We start from the raw sequence: 19,285 nt of genomic DNA on the forward strand, positions 1-19,285 counted from the left end.
ACTGACTATTCATATAGATTTATGTAAAAATTATTTTAAAATCTGAAAAAAAGTACTGACAAAAATGTATTGTATAATTTTACGCAAAAAATGCTTGAAATCTGTACATTTATCTTTGTTTTAATAAAGGTGTTTAAAAAAAAGAAAAAAGAAAACAAAATGGCAGCCAACAGATTGGAAAAAGATCTTTACCCATCCCACATGTGAGAGAGGCCTAACATCTAAGGTATACAAAGAACTCAAGAAGTTAGACACCAGAGAATCAGAGAACCCTATTAAAAAATGGGGTACAGATCTAAACAAAAAGTTCTCAATTGAGGAATATTGAATGGCTGAAAAGCATCTAAAGAAGTGCTTGACATCATTAGCTATCAGGGAAATGCAAATCAAAACAACCCTGAGATTCCACCTCACACCAACCAGAATGGCTAAGATCAAAAATTCAGATGACAGCAGATGCTGATGAGGATGCAGAGAAAGAGGAACACTTCTCCACTGTTGGTGGGGTTGTAAACTGGTACAACCACTCTGGAAATCAGTCTGGTGATTCCTCTGAAAATTGGACATAGTATTGCCTGAAGACCCAGTTATTCCACTTCTGCCCATATACTCCAGAGAAGCTCCAACATACAACAAAGACACATGCACCACATAGCAGCCCTATTTATAATAGCCAGAAGCTGGAAAGAACCCAGATGTCCTTCATAGATGAATGGATACAAAAATTGTGGTATATTTACACAATGGAGTACTACTCAGCTCTCAGAAACAATGACTTTATGAAATTCTTAAGAAAAGGGATGCATCTAGAGAATATCATCCTTAGTGAGACAATCCAGTCACAAAAGAACAGACATAATATACAGTCACTGATAATTGGATACTCACCCCAGATAGCTCTGAACACCCCAGAAATAACTCACAAACTATAAGTAGTTCAAGAAAAAACAAAGGCCAAAAAAAGAAAGAAAATGAAAAACCATTATGCTTAATCTTTATACACCAAGAAAACTTTGACTATTTTCAGGTTACATCCTGTTTTACATGTACTTTGTGCTCATTGTAACTAGTAAGATTTCAATGCATACTATCAAACCTTTAAAAAAAATCAAGTACTGACAAAAATGTATTCTTATCCTTTTATGTAAGAATGCTTAAAATCTGTACATTTATCTTTGTTTTTTAAAATAAAGTTGTTCAATTAAGAAAAAAAGAACTCAAGCAGGGCTAAAACCTGGAGTCAAAAAAGTGATGCAGAGACCATGGAGCTATTTACTTGTACTGAAGTTAACTTTCTTAAAGCACCCAGCACCATTAGTTCATCAGTGGTACCACTCACAAGTTTCTAGGACCTCCACATCAATCATCCATGAGAAAATACCTCAGATGCCAATATGATACAGAAAATTTTGTAATTCAAGTTTCTCTTCCCAAATAAGCAGCTTGTGTCAAGTTGACATAAACTAGCCAGAACCAGCACCTTGCTATGGACTGGTGTTAAATGGTTTCTATAAGCTCCAGTGTTTGAACACTTGACCCCTGGCTGGTAGTACTGTTTTGTGAGATCATAGAACCTTTGGGTCCTACCTGAAGGATATGAGTTATTGGCGCTCATGTTCCAGTAGATACTTGTCAGGTCTATTTTCTAGGTTACAGGCATCTATGTTCTGTGTCCTATATGAAAGACTAAGATGCTCCGAATTTTTCATTTACCTATAAGGAAATTAGTCCTAGAATAAGCTCCACCTTTTGACCACAAAGGTCTCAGCTGCTCTTCTCACTGGGAAATGGGCTTTAGCATAAGGACCCAATAGGAAAATAAATATTCAGTCTATCACATTTTGGCACACCGAAATACCCCAATGATTCAAAATATCTAACTACTAGAGCTCTTCTTTTAAAGTGAGTATTTTCTAGTAAGAGATAAAGTTTATGTGGGTTTGTGATTTAAAGCCTTTTCCCTTCTTGGTGTGTCCACACCGGAAATATGAAGACACAAAGAATACGGTACTTACTAGGGGTCTCCTTCAGCTTTATTTCACCCATCAAATAAATTCTGACACCAGACTCCCTTGCTGCTAATGTATCATCACATATTTCATGTTAGTTTAAGCTCTTGCCTCAAGAAAATAAAAACAAAATTTAGGCCTGCAAAAGAGTGGATTCTGAGGGGTAGTAGTCTGTCTAGTAGACTCCTCCACCATTGGAAAGCAATGGGGTTCTAGGGAGAAAATCAGAAGCTAGATATGTGCCCGGCCCTGGCCCAACATACCTATACCCTGGCTGCAGACACAAAGCAATTAAAGGAAGTTAAAACTTAACACCTTTGCTAAGCAAGCCAGTATAAGATGAGCCATATATCTGAAATTAGTATTGAAGACAGGTACAGCAACATAGAAAACAAGCCACTAGTGACAAATTCTATTTCTACAGTCAGCTCTAGAATACTCATGGCTGATGAAGGCTAGCACCTAGACTATTCATATCATCACCATATTTTTTTAACTCATGCTGAAGAAGGTAGCTTAGATAATTTTATAAGGCTGTAAAACAAGAACTGGGAAAACCCTTTATTAAAGGAATATCCAGTGTCACCCATGAGCAAGCTGCAATGCTAACTATTGACAATTAAAATATGGGCAAAGAAGCAGTATGACTAGAAGTATTGGATAAGAAAGAATTTACTTATGTTAAGACTGGGAGATATCCTTCTGGGGAGACTGGCCAAATGCACTAAGGTTGGATGAGGATCCAATAGGAGTGGCCAGTGGGTCTGGAAAAAAACAAAAACAAAAACAAAAAAAGAAAAAAGAAAAGAAAAAACAGGACACGTACAGGAGGTAAAACAAGACTTGAAGGCCTTAGAGGATCCCTAAAGTTGAAAAGCTTTTAAGGGATGTCCTAAGAAGAGACAAGAGAATGTAGAAAAGGAAACAATTATAGAATGTGTACATTTTTTGGTGCTCTCCAATGCAGCCAGATGGGGACAGGACAGATAAGACTGTCTAGATGAATTTGAGAGTAACAAAGGGGAGTCTGAATTTAAAGTTATTAGTCATTGTGACAGATCATCAAGTGAAATGGTGATGAGCAAGACTCCCTATATTGCCAGTGGCCAGCTAGGATGATGATAAGTTTATCTGTGGTTTTAGCAAGGTAATCAAGTAGTGGTACCTAGATATGTATATGGGTGGGGGCTAAAGTTAGAAAACAGAGGTTCAGTACATGAAGAATGTAGTTGAATCTATGGGTGTTGATGAGCGGTCAATCATAAAGTAAGGATAGGAAGGCCTTTGAACGGAACCTTTGATGATTCTTCCTGGTTTTGCTCTGCAGTTCCACCATGCTGTCTCCATGTCTTCACTCTCATTTATTCTATTCAGGACTAAACCCATCTAGTTTACTTAGATCCCATCTTCTGATTCAGTTTGGATAGTCCTCAGCCATTGCTTTGAATATTTTTTACCTTACTCCATGCTCTTACTGTGTGCTATATCTTCTTAGAGGTTATCATCTCTGTGCTTTTCTATGCCTGACTTGCTGATATTAAAAGAAAAAAAAATCTTCCAGAACACAAACTCTTTCTTCACCTGTGTCTAACAAAGTTTAGAACATTAGATTGTCATAGACCTCTAGTCTTTTACAATTGTACTCTCTTAGATTTCTACAACTAGATTAAAATAGAATTACTTTGAAAAAACATGATTCTGGAAGTGACAATTTTGCTTTCAGTGATATTCTCATCTACCTCTTGTGTACCTGCAGTTTATAATTTCCCACTGTAGGTCTAAATAGAGCCAGGTTCATATTTTTTTCTCTGCTGGAAACCCATGAGCTGTAGCTGTGGATTGTCATTGTCCTTAGAGACCATCTTTGCCGGTTAATTTTTTTCCACTTGAGTGCTGAATCCATTTGTATTTTAATTTCTCAGCAGGGCACTTGAGCGTTGAATATAATAAGCAGAAAGCCCACACCTCTCATTAGCCTGGCCTTGGTTTTATTGCTTACTCAAGGGCCAGGGCAAACACAGAGCTTGCTGATTTCTCCAGTATAGAGGAGGAGTCTCCAGCCCTTTGCATAGAGAGGACACGTCCAAATTTCTGGTTTTATTCAAGGGCTCTCTCCTCAATGAACACTATATCTTCTTTCCACATCAAAGCATCAGAAAGTCAGCTATAACCCTCAGATCTGTCTCCTGGATGCACACTACACACCACCAACATAATTTCTGTCATAGGGCTAGGTCACGTTACCATCTTAGTGGAATACAAATTGGGTTCTTTCACAGGTGAACATCAATCTAAATAACAGTGACAAAAGGCCCTTGAAAAACCAAAAAGTCTTAGAAAACAAAACAAAAAATTCATACAATTCAAGTTGGGGGAAAACTTGGGAGAGAACAATGAATCTGGTTGAAATAGATTAAATAAAATTTTTAAAGAATCACTAAAAACATTTTTTAAAGTAAGTAATCATTTCTTCCTGTAGTACACATTTATCTTTCACATACTTTATACAGGAAGCACAGTTGGGCTATCCTGGGTATAGAATTATCCAGATACACATTCAGACCAGTCATCTGGGCCATGCTATCACAGTTTTTAGTAAGACAGCATAGGGTCAGTATGTACAGACCTAAGAGCAGGCACTGGGTAAGAGTCAGAACCCAAGCATCACTCTCAGAAATTCCTGTCTTATTTTTTCTCAGTCTCTGTTTGCTATTTTATGGCATGTAAAAATAAATTCCATAAATGTTGGGCATCTTTATGATATTGTTTCTCCCTTCTGGAAGACACTACATTTAAAAATAGAAAGATACAACTCTGCAAGCTGCATTCCAAATTGACACTTTGCTTAGTTTGTACCAGGTTCAGCTGACCAAAAGGCCCATAAGCATTATAGCATTGTATCTAACTTTGTATTTTTATTATGGCTCCTGAACTGGAGCTTCTTTAGAGCTAGGAGCTATCAAGACTGGCTTTGATACACACACACACACACACACACACACACACAGAGAGAGAGAGAGAGAGAGAGAGAGAGAGAGAGAGAGAGAGAGAGAGAGAGAGAGAGAGAGAGAGAGACGGAGAGAGGGAGGGAGGGAGGGAAGGAGGGAGGAAGGGAAGGAAGGAGGGAGGGAAGGAGGGAAGGAGGAAGGGAGGGAGGGAGGGAGGGAGGGAAAGAGGAAGGGAGGGAGGGAGAGGAGAGGAAAAGGGAGAGAGGGGGAGAGGCAGGCATCCTGGTGGAACAGCATCCTTTCCATCCTTGTTTCACTTGAACTATAATAAAATAAAATAAAATAAAATAAAATAAAGTCAGCTCTGAATGTTATATGAATTCTCCATGTAAGAAAAAGGTTGTTCTCTAGCATAAGCAGTGGATCTTGGGACTCATACTCTGGCATAGTTGCCAAGCTGGGACCAGTGACTGCCTTAGCATGCTGATGTCAAGCAAAGCCCATAAGTAGTCAGGTTGCAATATATTTCAGTTGACTATTTCATAATATGAAAACAAACACAAGTTCCTTGAAACTCCAGTATACCTTGTACCTCTAAAAGATTACATTGGCCTCAAAGCCATTGAGCTACTCTTTCCTGACTCTTGTTTCTTATATTGTATTCACATTTGTTTTTACTGTGTCTCCATGCTACTCTAAATTATTTGTATTTGATAACAACTTTATTAAAAAATCAACATGCTACATTTTGTCCATTTTGTTTCCCTGTAGAGAAGCTCTGCTAAAAGTTTAAATGTCTCAAACACTATCTTGAGACCATTCCCAGAACTATACAAATTGTCACAAATGCCTTTCTTTGTTAAAATTGAATGAATGAATGAATGAATGAATGACCAGGTAAATAAATAAATGGCAAGAAATCATGGGTTGGTTGATAGAATCTTGCCTCTCCCAGAACTTATCTAAATGCCCTAACTGTAGCAGGCTACACTACTCCTAAGTAACAAAGAATAAAACCTGAACCTGAGTAAACCACAGTAATAATGGCATAAGGAAAAAATAGGTTTTTTAAAAGAATCATTTATTAATGCACATTAATTGGACATATTAAGGTGTTTTAAACAGCTATAATTTCTGTGCTTGGAGTTGTTTTGACATATATTTAAAATAAGGGAAACATACTCCACTACCCAAATTAGAAGACCAGCAATGAGTTTTGGAATACTTCCTCATAGATAAAGACTCTGGAGCATGACTATGTATGTGAGAAGGAGTAGCTGAGGAAAAAGACCATCATTGTGGGTGATTGGTGACATGCCCCCCAACTATGTTCTATTTTCTAGAATATGTTTTAGCTCCAGTGACTAACCTGTAACCAAATGAACACAGTAGAGGGTCTTCTCTGAGTCTTCTGTTGTGTTTCCTCCTTGTTTTCTCTCATATGGAGACCTGAGGTGTGACTCAGGAAGTGCAGCTATCAATAGACATCATGGTGGAGAGGGGAAAATGTTTGGTATTGATGAAACCATATTGGATTCTTTAGAAGAGCACACCCACCAGTTAGATACTAAGTGACCCTATTTAATACCAAAGGAATAGAAGATAGATGGTCTGACCTGAATTCCTGACTCGTAAATCACAGGTATAGTTCAACGGCTATGAACTAACTTACTACACAGCAACAGATAATTAGGACAGTCAGTCCCCTCCATATCCACAGGGAAGTCATCAGCAGGGAATGAAATGTGAGCAGTTTGGTTTTCATTCAAAAGTAGGTAGTTGACTAAGAAGCCAGTCAGAGGCTTAGAAGGGGAAGAATTAATAACTGGACATTTCTCCAAGTAAAACTGAATGGTAAGATTAAGCTGATACCTGTCAATTAACTTCCACCCTGAACCCTCTTACATTTTCAGTTTTCAATCCAGGGTTGCCCTTACTACACTTTGCACTGCTCTATCTCCTAGCTCTAACCCTTCCCATCCCCATTGATGTCTACAAAGTAGAAGAAAAATCAGAAGAGCTTTCTGACTGCATCGTGTCCTTGAACATGTCCAGCCTCATGTAGAACATTGTTAGTTCTAGGAACAGTAAGCTTAGTCATTAAGAAAAAAAGGCTTATTATATAGCTCTGGCTAGTGACAAACTCCTGATCCCTTTACCCCATCCTTATTAGCTGGGATTATAGAAATGTATCACCACTTCAAGCAAGAAGACTTTTTGTGAGTCACATCACGCATGGGTGAAGGTAGCATTTTTCTATTCCAAATCAACACAATGGATTGTAGATTGGGATATGGGAGGTCATGGAAACAACGTGAAATAATTGTTTTAGACACAGCATATGGTATCAGTGTGACCTCTATGTACATTGGCTCTTGAAGTCTCATTGCAAAGGACCTGTGACTACTGGAAAGCTCATAAGAGAGTAACAGGTCATGGATGGGGAGGGTAAGTGTTTGGGAGAGTAAGATCTTGGAAGGAGCTTGTCCATAGCAGTGATGGAGGGAACTGAACTGAACATCCTAGAGGTTTGCCTTCAGGGAATAGCTCAAAATATTTTACACATGTCTTTACTAAGATCTACATGACCATGTGTTTTAGTTAGAGTTTTATTGCTGTGATCAGACACCATGGCCAAGACAACTCTTATAAAAGACACATTTAATTGGGTCTGTCTTACAGGTTCAGAGGTTCAGTTCTTTACCATCAATGCAGGAGCATGGCAGTATCCAGGTAGGCATAGAGCTGGAGGAGCTGACAGTCCCACTTCTTGTTCCAAAGGCAGCTAGGAGAAGACTGGCTTCCAGACAGCTAGGAAGAAGGTTTTTAAACCCATGACCATAATGACATGCCTACTCCAACAAGGCTACACCTACTGCAGAAAGGCCACATCTCTTAATAGTGCCACAGTATGGACCAAGCATATACAACTCATCATACCATGGCTTCATATTCTATGACAGCCCTTTGCTTACATTTCCTGCCTCTACATTATCATTGGCCTTTTCTGGGACCAACTTTACATTGCTGTATGCACTTAATATTGGTTTCAGCATCATTCTTGGAACAAAGCCTGACTGGAATTACATTTATAATAAAAGGAAATATTTTCAGCGACACATGAAGCTAAAGATTTTCTACTATATTAGTTCCTGTCCTAGAAACATTTTTAATATTACAATAAGAGGAAAAAGGAAACAAAACCATAAAGGAACAGAAAAAGGACATGGAGACACCAGAAACAATGTTGATGATATTCACAAAAGATGTGATCAGACCAGAGAGGGTGTAGCACAGGCAGTAGGGCCTGAAAGGTACCAATGAAAATCCAATGAGCATCAGCCTCATATACCTGTCAGCCTTTCCATGTTCTGAAATATTAAGTAACATCATGAAATTGCCTGACCAAATCATGCCTGGTCCTAAAGTGAGACCTGAACGAAATGAAGGAACCCTTACGCAGGTTCTGGGCTATAGGCACATGCAGGGTAAAGAACATTTTTAAAAATTTGCAAATAATATTTTCAGAGAGCTAAAAAGTGAAAATAATTTTCTAAAGCAAAACAAGGAAGTAAATATGTAGCAATGAGAGAACAAGAAGGGTCCTTAGAAATATAGCAGTGTGATACTCAGAATAAAATCCCATAAAGGGGCTTAGGGAATAGCTAAGGTAAAATCTTCTAAAGTGTAACAAAGGGCATAGGTGGATGGTAGTACACACAGAGAGAAATAAAGAGACAGGTGGAAAATTTATTCACCAGTTGAATAGCAAGGAGTTTTACTTTGACATTTTAGAATACCAGGAATGATGGCACCCTTAAATGTTTCTAGAGAGAAGGAAGTGGTCACATAAATAAACTGAGTGTTCCTAATGCTGAACTGATAAGTGTTAGAAATGAGACATGCATGAGAAAAGTTGTAAGAATTAGAGAAAGGAAAAGGTTCCAGCTCAGCTATATATTCAGCTAAACTGTCAGTTAAGTGTGATAGCACTTACAGCAATCTATAGGTATATACAATCATAAGCATGGATTTCTAGACAACTACCTGGCGCGTGTTAGAAGGATATGCCTTCCTGAGTGGAGGTGGGGAGTGCAGAAAATAGAACTGCACTGAAAAGAGGAACATGAAGTCCAAGTATGGTGGTACTTACCTTTAATCCCAGCACTCAGAAGGTAGAGTCAGGTGCATCTCTATGTGTATGAGACCACCTTAATCTACATAGTTCCAAGGCTACCTTTGTTCAAGAAGTGGGATGTGGGATTTTCATGAGGGATGCATGAAAGGACAGGAGGACAGGAGAAAAGTACTGCAGAATTTGAATTTGAACTATTGCCCGGGTCAGTCTGTGGTACAATTCTCATTAGTAGTGCTAGTCAATCAGGCATGAGCACAGATCTCAGCCAGAACACATCACAATGGGACACAACACATATTCCACAGTGTGCAGTCTCAGTACTACAACCAGGGATGGTGATACCTTCTCGAGATACCTGAACTTTTTGGCATTCAGGTCAAACTTTTAGGATCTCAAAGTACACAGAAAGCTACTCTGAGCACCTAAAGGCAGTGAATGTCATGGAATCATGAACTTTCTTACTGTGACAAATGAGGCCTATTCTGAGACAGAGAGCTATAGGTTAGTTCAGGTATCAGGCAAGAGGCTAGTTTACATACAAGCAAGAACTATTTCCACACTCACAGGATATCTTGAGACCAGTGTTCTGGTTGGCTTTCTAAACACTCACTTTTGCCACAGGAGTTTCTTGTGTGGAACAGAGTGTAGATAAATCAAGGTTCCTAATTATTGTAGACACTGGTTATTCCAGCCAACTTCCCCACCCCCATCTTGTCTCTGTCGCCTGGAAGCACTAGTTACATCTGTTGCTTGTCCCTCCTCTCCTCCTTTCCCTTCCTCAACAGAGTGATCAAGAGCAGCTAGACTACTTGACCTGGTCTAAACCTTTTTTGTAAAGAAGACACCTGTACACTGTTGTGAATTGTCCTGCGGTCATTTGTATTTTGATATTAATTTCACCCTCCAAAGTCCAGGGAATTGGGAGATGACTCTAGCTTCTTCAAGCTGTATAAATGGGCATTGAGAATTTAGAAGGGGGGAAGGGAATAAAGAAACAAGACAGGCCTCAAGAAGGAAAGCCACCCTGCCTATTATTGTAGTCTCTAATATCTGAAATCAGACCAGTTTATCATTTTGAAGACAAGCTTCACCATAGCTGTACATTCTGTAATATATATACTCAACAGAAAACATTTTAGTATCAAGAAATATTTTGTTTGATCTTTTTTAATCTAATCTATACAACTCTGGAAGCCACGAAGAGCCAAGTTATACCTTGGTGCCCAAAGTGGTTATTATAAGGTTGTTTTTATTAAGAATTTAGGAATGGTCACAATCATACAGGGAAGAATTAGCCAGATTTGATTATGCAGCCATAATCTTATTTTGGTAACTAAGCTAAAGTCATATCTTCATTGGTAGAAATCTTTCTAATTGATGCAAAATTAAAGTTATAATCTTTCCAGTGCTATAAAATTGATTTGATACAGATTTAAAGTTTATACACTGTTTTTAGCTCATTAAACAATTCTAGTTGAAAGTTAGATAACAAACTCATGGTTCTGAGTCATTAAAGGGTGTTTTTTTAAGATAATTTTAATTAAAGATGGCCAAGAGTAGTCAAGGCTTTACAGTTCAGAGATGCTTTGTGTAGATAGATAATCTTCAACGGCATCAGAAGTCCACAGAATATGATATTTGTAGACTTTTTATTATTAAAGATCATTTGATGAGAGACCTGTCTGCTTCTGAAAGCACCTGTTCTTAGACTCTAATAATAAATTGAGCATCAATAGAGTTGCTCCAGTTGTGGCAAGACAGCCACTAGGCAATATTACCTCATTCATCTACAGACAATACTGTTCACAAAGGGACACTATATGTGGAATCATTGACTAATAATTTTTGCAAAGCCAGAATTATCAGACCTTTAAAATTCTGCATTACAAAGATCTGTTAAATATGATTCTGGGTCAGAAGGCTTAATACTGATGCTCCAATGTTTTAAAGGATGAGGGACTGTCCAAGTGATCTTCTGTCTCTATAAATTGGCTAGTTTTGGAAGCTGTGTTTTATGCTTCTTATATGTCAGGTATTATTAATCATTCTGGGGTTTCTGATCTGGTTGAAGACTGGTAGCCTCATAGACAAACCATCTGTTTGGTGTTAAGAAAATAATATAGATCTAAAAGGGTGGTTTTCTGATGACATACAATCTAAAACCAAGATATAAGTCTGGTGTAAAATTATAGTCTTTTAGGATAGATGGCAAAGTGCTTTATTTAATAGGCAAAAATGATAGAGTGGGAGTTAAGGCTGCCTCATATTTCATAAATTATAGAATGGCAATAGTTGTACTCATTTTATAGTTGAGGGAAAAGAGCCTTTTAATGGGACCAAAAGAGGGAAATGTTGTAGATTGTCCTGCAGCCATTTGTATTTTGATGTTAATTCCACTTCCCTAAGAAGGGCTGCCTAGTCATGTACTCAGGTGACTTCATCAGAATCTCCCCATTTTAATTAGTAAAATAAAGGTGAGAGCTGGTGATTGGGTGGGGGAAGGGAAGGTGGAGAGAGGGTCGGAAAGGAGAAAGAGGGAGAGAGGAAGATCAAGATGGAACTCGGGAAGGCTGAACTGGACCCAGGTGAACTTAATTGGTGTTGGGTAGGTATGAATATTTTATGGATTTTATAGGTCTTTTATCCCATATAGAAAGGCAGTTTTTACCTTTGTCTATTTGATGTAATCTTATTATGTAGAGGGTTTGTGGATTGAGAGTTTTATAAATAAACCTGTATGAAAAGCTACTGGGCCTTAGAGTCATGTTTGTGCTGGCCAGGGCAGTAAGTCCACCCGAGATGGGAGCAGAAGCACCAGGGCATGTGGAGTAAACCACCAGAGAAGAGAGCCATGTGGAGAATATGGCTTGTGACCAAGTGACAGAGTCCATGTGCCCAGCTCCATATTAGAAGCAGCACCCACAGAGTAAGACCTCAGGGTTGATAAAGAGACAAGAATTCCTTTCTTAATATTTATTGCAACAGTACACAGTCTTGCCTCCACCACATGCAGATAGGCTGAGTATTCCTACTTCCATATAGAGTAATAAACATGCCATAGATCCTGATGTAGTCAGCTAGGAGAGAGTAATTTCTTCCAATTTGATGCCTCCTAAAAGGACAAGAACCCAGGGCCACAGTTATCTATTTTCTGAGATAAAAGGACTATTCTCATAGCCCTGAGACCCCAGGAATTCTCTGGTTTTAGGAAGGGCGAATGTTGAGTGCCTTGCTGAAGTACAGCCTAACCTTACTAACTTGATTTTTGGACCATTTCTACTATACTGTCCTTTTTTCATACACCCTGAGTATCTGTTGAAAGAAACGTTTAAGAACTGAAGAAAAAATATAGAGTAAGTTCTCTAAGGCAGGCTATGAGAAGGAAGGATTAACATTGAGTTTCAGACATGGAGACTTTGGATATGAGTTCTTTGGCTTCCTGTGCTCAGAACCTTCAGAACAGGACCAGAACTCAAGTGTAGGGATGGGTAAGCTATGTCTCCCTTCTTTTACCCTTGGAAAACAAAGATCAGTTACTAAGGGCTAAACTGTGCATGGCTTTTGAAGGTTATATTTCAGCACATATATACTTGGTCACCCATTAATACTTATTGACTGCCCACAAACATCACTACCACCACCCATGGACATACTCTGGGCTTCCAGTTGATGACAGAGGACAGGAGAAGTACAAGTTCTAGTCCACAATAAGTACTTATGGGTTCAACTCTGATGAGATTGAGAAATAGCACTCAAAAGATAGTCTTGAAATTTCCTGATTAGATAAAGTAGGTTCATTCTCATCTCTGGGCTTCCTCTGCCTCCCCTCCTCCATTCTAGCCCAGGCTTACCAGGTTGGGATAACACCAGGCTGTGGCAAGCTGTGCAGATTTCTGATGTCTCACGGCTGTTTGGGGTTAATGCCAAGAATGGAAATTACAGTGAATTATGTTATAGGACATTGGAGTGTTTGGGAGTATTGCTAGATAAAATAAAACCCAGCTAATTATAGCTTAATTAATTAATTACTACTGTCCTTGGAGGCTTCTTATTTTAAATTCCATCAACTCTGCTTAATAAGAACCTTGTCCACTGTTAGCTTCCAAGTTCAATACCAAAACAAGAAATGATGGAGGAAAAAAAAAGAACTAGATTTAAAAATAATTTTTAAATTCCAAGTTTTCCTTTCCTAGCCCTAGTGCTCAGAATGATGACTCTGAAGCTAATAAGTTATTGTTAAATGCTTAGACCATAAATTTTGACCTATTTCCTGACTAGCTATTAAATTATTTAACCATTCAATCTATTCTATGTCTACCAATTGTTTAGTTATCTCTTTTCAGTTCCAGCCTGCTGCTTCCTCTTCTTCCTCCTAGTCTCTTCAGAATCCCCTTGGTGTCTCCAAGTTCCTCTACCTGATGGTAGTCATCCTTCTCCCAAGTCTGTCTCCCAGTCTTGTCTTGCTTGTTTTGTCCCCTGAATTTCTCCCTGCGTCTTCATTTATTCTCAAGAAATTCTCCCAGAAATCTCACTCTTCTTGCCAGTGTCCCACTTCCTATTTCCTGCCTTAGCTCATTGGCCATCAGCTTTTTTCTTGACAGGTGGTGCTTATAACAGTTTCTTTCTACATATAGCTTTCAAGATTCAGAAGTCAGTACCTAGAGAAGAGGCAGATGTGGGTTCTTATGAACAGATCACAGATTCCCTATTTCACTAAATCAAAATCAGGAGATTGTAGAAAATGAAAATTCACAACTAATGATATATGTTGTTATTTTTAGGTTAAGTAAATAGGATTGTCTCTTTTATCTAAATATAATGCAGAAATAATGCAGATTAACCCTGAAAAGTACAGCCAGTGAGAAAATACAGATTTTAGGGATGATCATAAAAATGAGTTAGGAGATTCCACAGAACAGTGGAATCTACTTTTACGTTGTCTATAGTGTCCTCTGCTTCATAGGATTAGCCTTCCTGGGTATCACTTAGAGCTATAGGGGATCATGTGTCTTGGCAGCATCAATTCCAATAGCCCATGAGCCATGTGACTCATGCAGTCCCTCCATAATGCTACAACTTAAACCAACAGTACACTACTTCCTGAATCAAGAAACATGTGTAGTATAGCAAAATGTCCCAGCCAGCCAGTAAAATCTGAACACAAATACTTGTGTTCCTCAGCAGTTCTAGAACAGAGGGTTTTTAGAACTGGCTCAGAGGTCCCTCAGTATTGACACAGGCTTTTGAAATTATCTCTGGATTTCCCCTAGCCTCAAGACACCCATTATAGAGATAGCTCCATAGCCATATCTCCGGACAAGAAGAAGGACTATGTTTTACATGCTGGTTTCATATCTCATAACAGATCAAAATATTTTCCAGAGTTCTTATAGAGACGAATGAGACCTATCGATAATACCCATCTCCCTCTCCTTTGGCTAGTGTATCCATTCCTAACTTTGGAAAATAACAAGGAAAGGAAGAGTTAAAGAAGGGCCTACAATGTCTACACCAAAATACTGATTCTGAGCCAATACCTACTCTCTATATTACTCTTTACCTCATCACCTCAAGAAGTGCAAATCTAACTAAATCAATGCCTCATTATGTATACAAGTGTTCAAGCACAAAGATGAAGGCCTTATACAGAATACTTTTACCAGTAGATGAATGTTACCAATCCTAGCATGGAAGAGGAGCAGTCAGAAATCAAGGGTGCCATAGCATTCCAAAGATAGGTAGCTCAAGGCTGCTGGGATACATTTAACAGTATCATGCCCTAATTTTCTCTCTTGGAAATGAGAAATAGTGTCTTTCTCAGTGTTTCTGTTGGGTTATAGGAGTTGAAAATGAGCTTTAGAAATTGTTTTTCTAATGAGAGCAATTCCATTGTTGAGTAGAAAGGGTGAAACTAGAGAAGAGAGCCACACTCATCATCGTTCCTGAGACCCTGCCTTCACATTAGTGGTCTCACATGAATAGTTTAAGATATGACTTCCTTGAGACATCAGAGAATTGGGACTTGTCATGTGAGGAGCAGTGACAAACACCACTGATGCATTTTTTTTTAAGCTAGAGGCTTACCTGGAGTCTAATCTTTATGAAAATAAATACTGTTACCCTCTGTCCTTGCCTGTGTTAGTGAAACCTGTTTGTAATCCAGTAAAGTTAATTAATGGTTGGGAAGGAGACAAGCAGAACTCTACACTTTATTCTTCCTAACTTGTTCATTCTCCCTTTCTTTTTTTCTGCTAACTCTGCAGACAAACAAAGCTGTGGCCAAAGGAGACTTCCATCAGGCCAGCACCAGCTCCCGGAGAGCCCTGTTTCTGGCAGTGCTGTCTATTACTATTGGAACTGGCATCTACGTGGGTGTAGCTGTTGCCCTCATTGCCTACCTCTCCAAAAACAACCACCTGTGAGCTTCCCAAAGACTGGCATGAAGGAGGGGGAGCCAAGCCAGGTGTATGAGGGCAGAGAAGAGACACCTGTGTGTTACTGTACAGTCCATGTGATTGCCAAACAACTCCATGATGCCCTGGAATCTTATACTCATGGACTTCTTTTATTTTTATTCTTCAACTTCATCTTCAGCACTGTGCAGAGTATGAGGTCACCAGCAATGCTGATTCTTCCTCATGGAAGTTCCAAAGATTCCATCCCAGTGGCTGCCCCTGGATGAATTCTATTGGATAGATGACAACCCAGCTCTGCAGCCTGCCAGTGCCTGGACTATCACCCCATTAGCAATATACAAACAGTTTAAATATGTTTATTTTTTATGGAATATGGTGCAATAGGCAGAATGCAGGAGACATGTCACCACTAGCTTGTGGCCCACTTAAATCCTGTTTGTGTACTCCATCTTTGTGGCTTCCTTGTCAAGAACACGTGGGGCTGAGAAGGAAAAGAAAGTACTTGCTTGGAGATCTTCTGTCTCTGTCCACAGATGGATCCTGCCTGCCTGAGAATGCAAAATTAGAAGAACATAATGCCTACCCTGGCCCTACTTAGTCCCAGCACGATGTCCCAGCTTGGAGCATCGGGGTTTCTTGCAGATACCCAGCAATACACAGTTCTGGGGCCTCATTAATCTTAAAGCAGAGGAAGCTACAGTTCCTCTAAAAAACAAAAACAAAAAACAAAAAAAAAAAAACCAGAAAAAACAAAACCAGTGTTTTCCCCAGCAGCCTGAGGGACAGGAGCTGAGAAGACACACCAGATGTTTAACTCCTGGACACTCATCCTGGTTATGAGCACTGATGCTGGAGACCCTGGAAATGAGATGGGCCTTATTCTGTCCACTAAATGAATGGCTATTTTTTTTGTCATTTTTTAAGTGCAACTCTTGCTTCATGCTGCTTCAGTTGCCAGATGAATGCTAAGAAAGAAGTAATCACAGATGTTTTAATACCATGTCATTGCTGTTTTATGAGTGTTCATTATTTAACAAAAATTATCTTTTAGCTTGTTTGCTTATGACTTTTCTTTCTGATGAATGGTGATGTTTTGGCTCTGTTTTGATGATTTACTTCATGTTTTACTGGCATAAAAGCCAGCCAGCATGTAGAAATTGTGGTTGGGTGGCCTTGCAGGGCAAGAATCATGAATCACACAGTCCTGGCTACATAAATGTTCACCTTGATCACCACCAAAGGATGCAGAAACCCTTTGTCTGGAGTTCATCCTGTTGTACTTAAAATATCCCCAGTCCCTAGAATCCTGGCATTACAGACCCAGAAATCTTGACTTAACTAGTCAGAATTCAGCCTGGTGATATCAGTGCATAGTACATTTGAGAACTCTGACCTGGAATAATAACAAGTTTATTCTCTCCCACTTGCCACTGCCCACCTTGACCTTGAACTCTTAATGTTCTCAAAATCCCTAGCACTGTTTTCCTGAGTTGAATATATCATTCATCTCAAAAAGATCATCCCCTTGGCTGTAAGGTCTTTAATCCCAGCACTTGGGAGACAGAGGCAGACAGAGATCTCTCTGAGGTAGAGAGGTCAACCTGCCCTATAAAAAAAGTTCCAAGACAGTGAGTACTTCATGTAGAAACCCTGTCTCAAAAAACTGAAACCAAAGCAAATATACAAACATAAAAGGATAACTTCAAACATTCTCTAAGCACCATAGCTCTAGGAAGAGTGGACAAATGATGTCTATACACACACTCCCTAATGAGAGTTGAGTGAGCTGATCATAAAGAAAGTATAGGATTAGGGGTCAACCATACCTGGATGCAAATTCAGTCATGCCTTTTTTTTCATTGTGTTGTCTTGGACAAATGTTTAAAACTCTCTTAACTGTGTCTCTGGGATAGGATAATTGCAAAGGTTTGTTTTATACCATTGCTGGGGGCCCCTTGATTCCAAGTGAACAGTAATGAGTATAAATAGGTATAGTAGATGGATGGCTCTGCTTGTTTTTAGAATTATTCATAGGCTATTTCATAGTTTGTTTTTATCATTTCAACTTTCAACCCAACCTCTCAGGAATTACACATCATGAACCATGATATAAAATGGGGAGGGGTACTTGTCTTGAAGTGATCCTTTTAAAAATCAAGGTACACCCAAACTTCCATTTGGTAGATTTGGCAAATACATAATTTCAGTCTGTCTAGGCAAGTTAGTTCACACATGCTATCCTATCTACCCACTGTGTCCCAGATTTGTCTTTCCAGATAAAAGGGCATCACTTTAAAAGGCTGCTGTCCTTGTTATCTATTTTCAAGAGCTACTATGTAACTCTCCAGGGCCAGGAGACCAAGGTTATTTCAGGCATCATACAGATGATCAAAAGTGTATATGCAAAGTTATATTAGAGCTAATGGATTGGTGCTGTGTAGCACATCTAGTGGGTAGAACAGTACAGTGAGAAGTATGACCCTGGTGACTGTAGAGTAAGTAGGTGAATATTATCCTCGGTGACCTTGTTACGTAAATATCTGCTGCAAAAAACAAAGCAATATACCTGTAGCCTATCCTATATGGGCAAACCATGCCTTGGGCACATGGAAAAAATCTCATATGAGCATCCTAGGGGAAACATGATAAGAAAGGATGAAAATTGAAGTTCAGAGAAATAAACACACTAAACTACACATATGTGCCAGGTGTTATGGGAGGGCATAACCATACTTAAGATGTCCCAACCTGGCTTATCACTGATGACAGAGAGCTACTTCTGGGATTTAAACCATTGACCCTGTCAAGAGAAAATGTCTTCTCCAAATGAGCCCATTAAAATATTATGAAAAGTCATTCTCACAACCATATTGTTGAATAGCAGAGACTCATAACACAGAGTCAATTCCCTAATTTCCCATGGACCCAAGCAGAGGCCTAACTCTCTGTAATATGCCCCTATTCTGTGGGTATCTCCATTTTACTAGACATCTCCCCAAGTGCCCTTTCTCAGTATAAGCAGGAATTACATAACCAGCTACACCCACTTGAGCAGGTACCCATGTTTTTCTCAAAAAGAAAAGGAAGGAAGGAAGGAAGGAAGGAAGGAAGAAAGAAAAACTACAATGAGAAGGTACTGAGACCTGGGTGACTGCCCAATTTTTACAGATAAGCCACATGGCTGAGCAGGATAACATAAACAGCTCTTCTTTGCTGAGCAGAATATCCCTCAAGTCTAGCTGCCCTCTAAAATTATCAGAGGTCACCTGCAGTGCAGAATGGACTCTGGATATAAACAGCATCAGTGGACAGCTCTCTTTTTGCAGTAACTTTGCCAGGATGTAAGTGGTAAGTGGTCACCATAGCCCTGCCCATAGGCAAAACTGAGCCTGGGTTTTAGGGCTACCTTCACCTCAAGAACTTTCAGTTTCTTTGAGATTCTAGTTGTCTGGTTAAAATTCCAGTTTATTATAAGGACAAATTTTTATTTCTGCTTGCACATGTACTGCCACACAAATTGATATATCTCTACTCAAGTGTTAATTTTGACATAACAACTCTGAACCTGAGTCCAAGCAAGCTACAGGAAAACAGGGTGAAACCATATCTTAAAAAAGAAGCCAGGCTGTACATCTGCTCTGCTTTCTTTCATTGGGGTTATCAAATGCACCAGAAGAAATGACCACAGCTATGATGTTTCCAGCTAGCCTCCCAGGTAATCAGGATAATCTCAGCTGACCAAAGGGCAGTAAACCAGAGACCTTTGGGATCCTG

The 19,285-nt window shown here is 39.2% G+C and overlaps 1 protein-coding gene across 1 annotated transcript in view; it reads left to right on the forward strand.

Moving 5' to 3' along the window:
• The window catches only part of SYNDIG1 (synapse differentiation inducing 1), a gene marked incomplete at its 3' end in the record, with an annotated part of 191,806 nt that extends 176,289 nt beyond the window's left edge, over positions 1–15,517 (forward strand). The window contains exon 4 of the mRNA XM_080931011.1: positions 15,359–15,517. Coding sequence (XP_080787137.1) covers positions 15,359–15,517 — 159 coding nt within the window. The remainder of the gene's footprint in view (positions 1–15,358) is intronic.
• Positions 15,518–19,285: the final 3,768 nt, after the last annotated feature.

This window comes from Micromys minutus (genome assembly GCF_963924665.1).
Source record: "Micromys minutus genome assembly, chromosome: 17".
Lineage (NCBI taxonomy): Eukaryota > Metazoa > Chordata > Mammalia > Rodentia > Muridae > Micromys > Micromys minutus.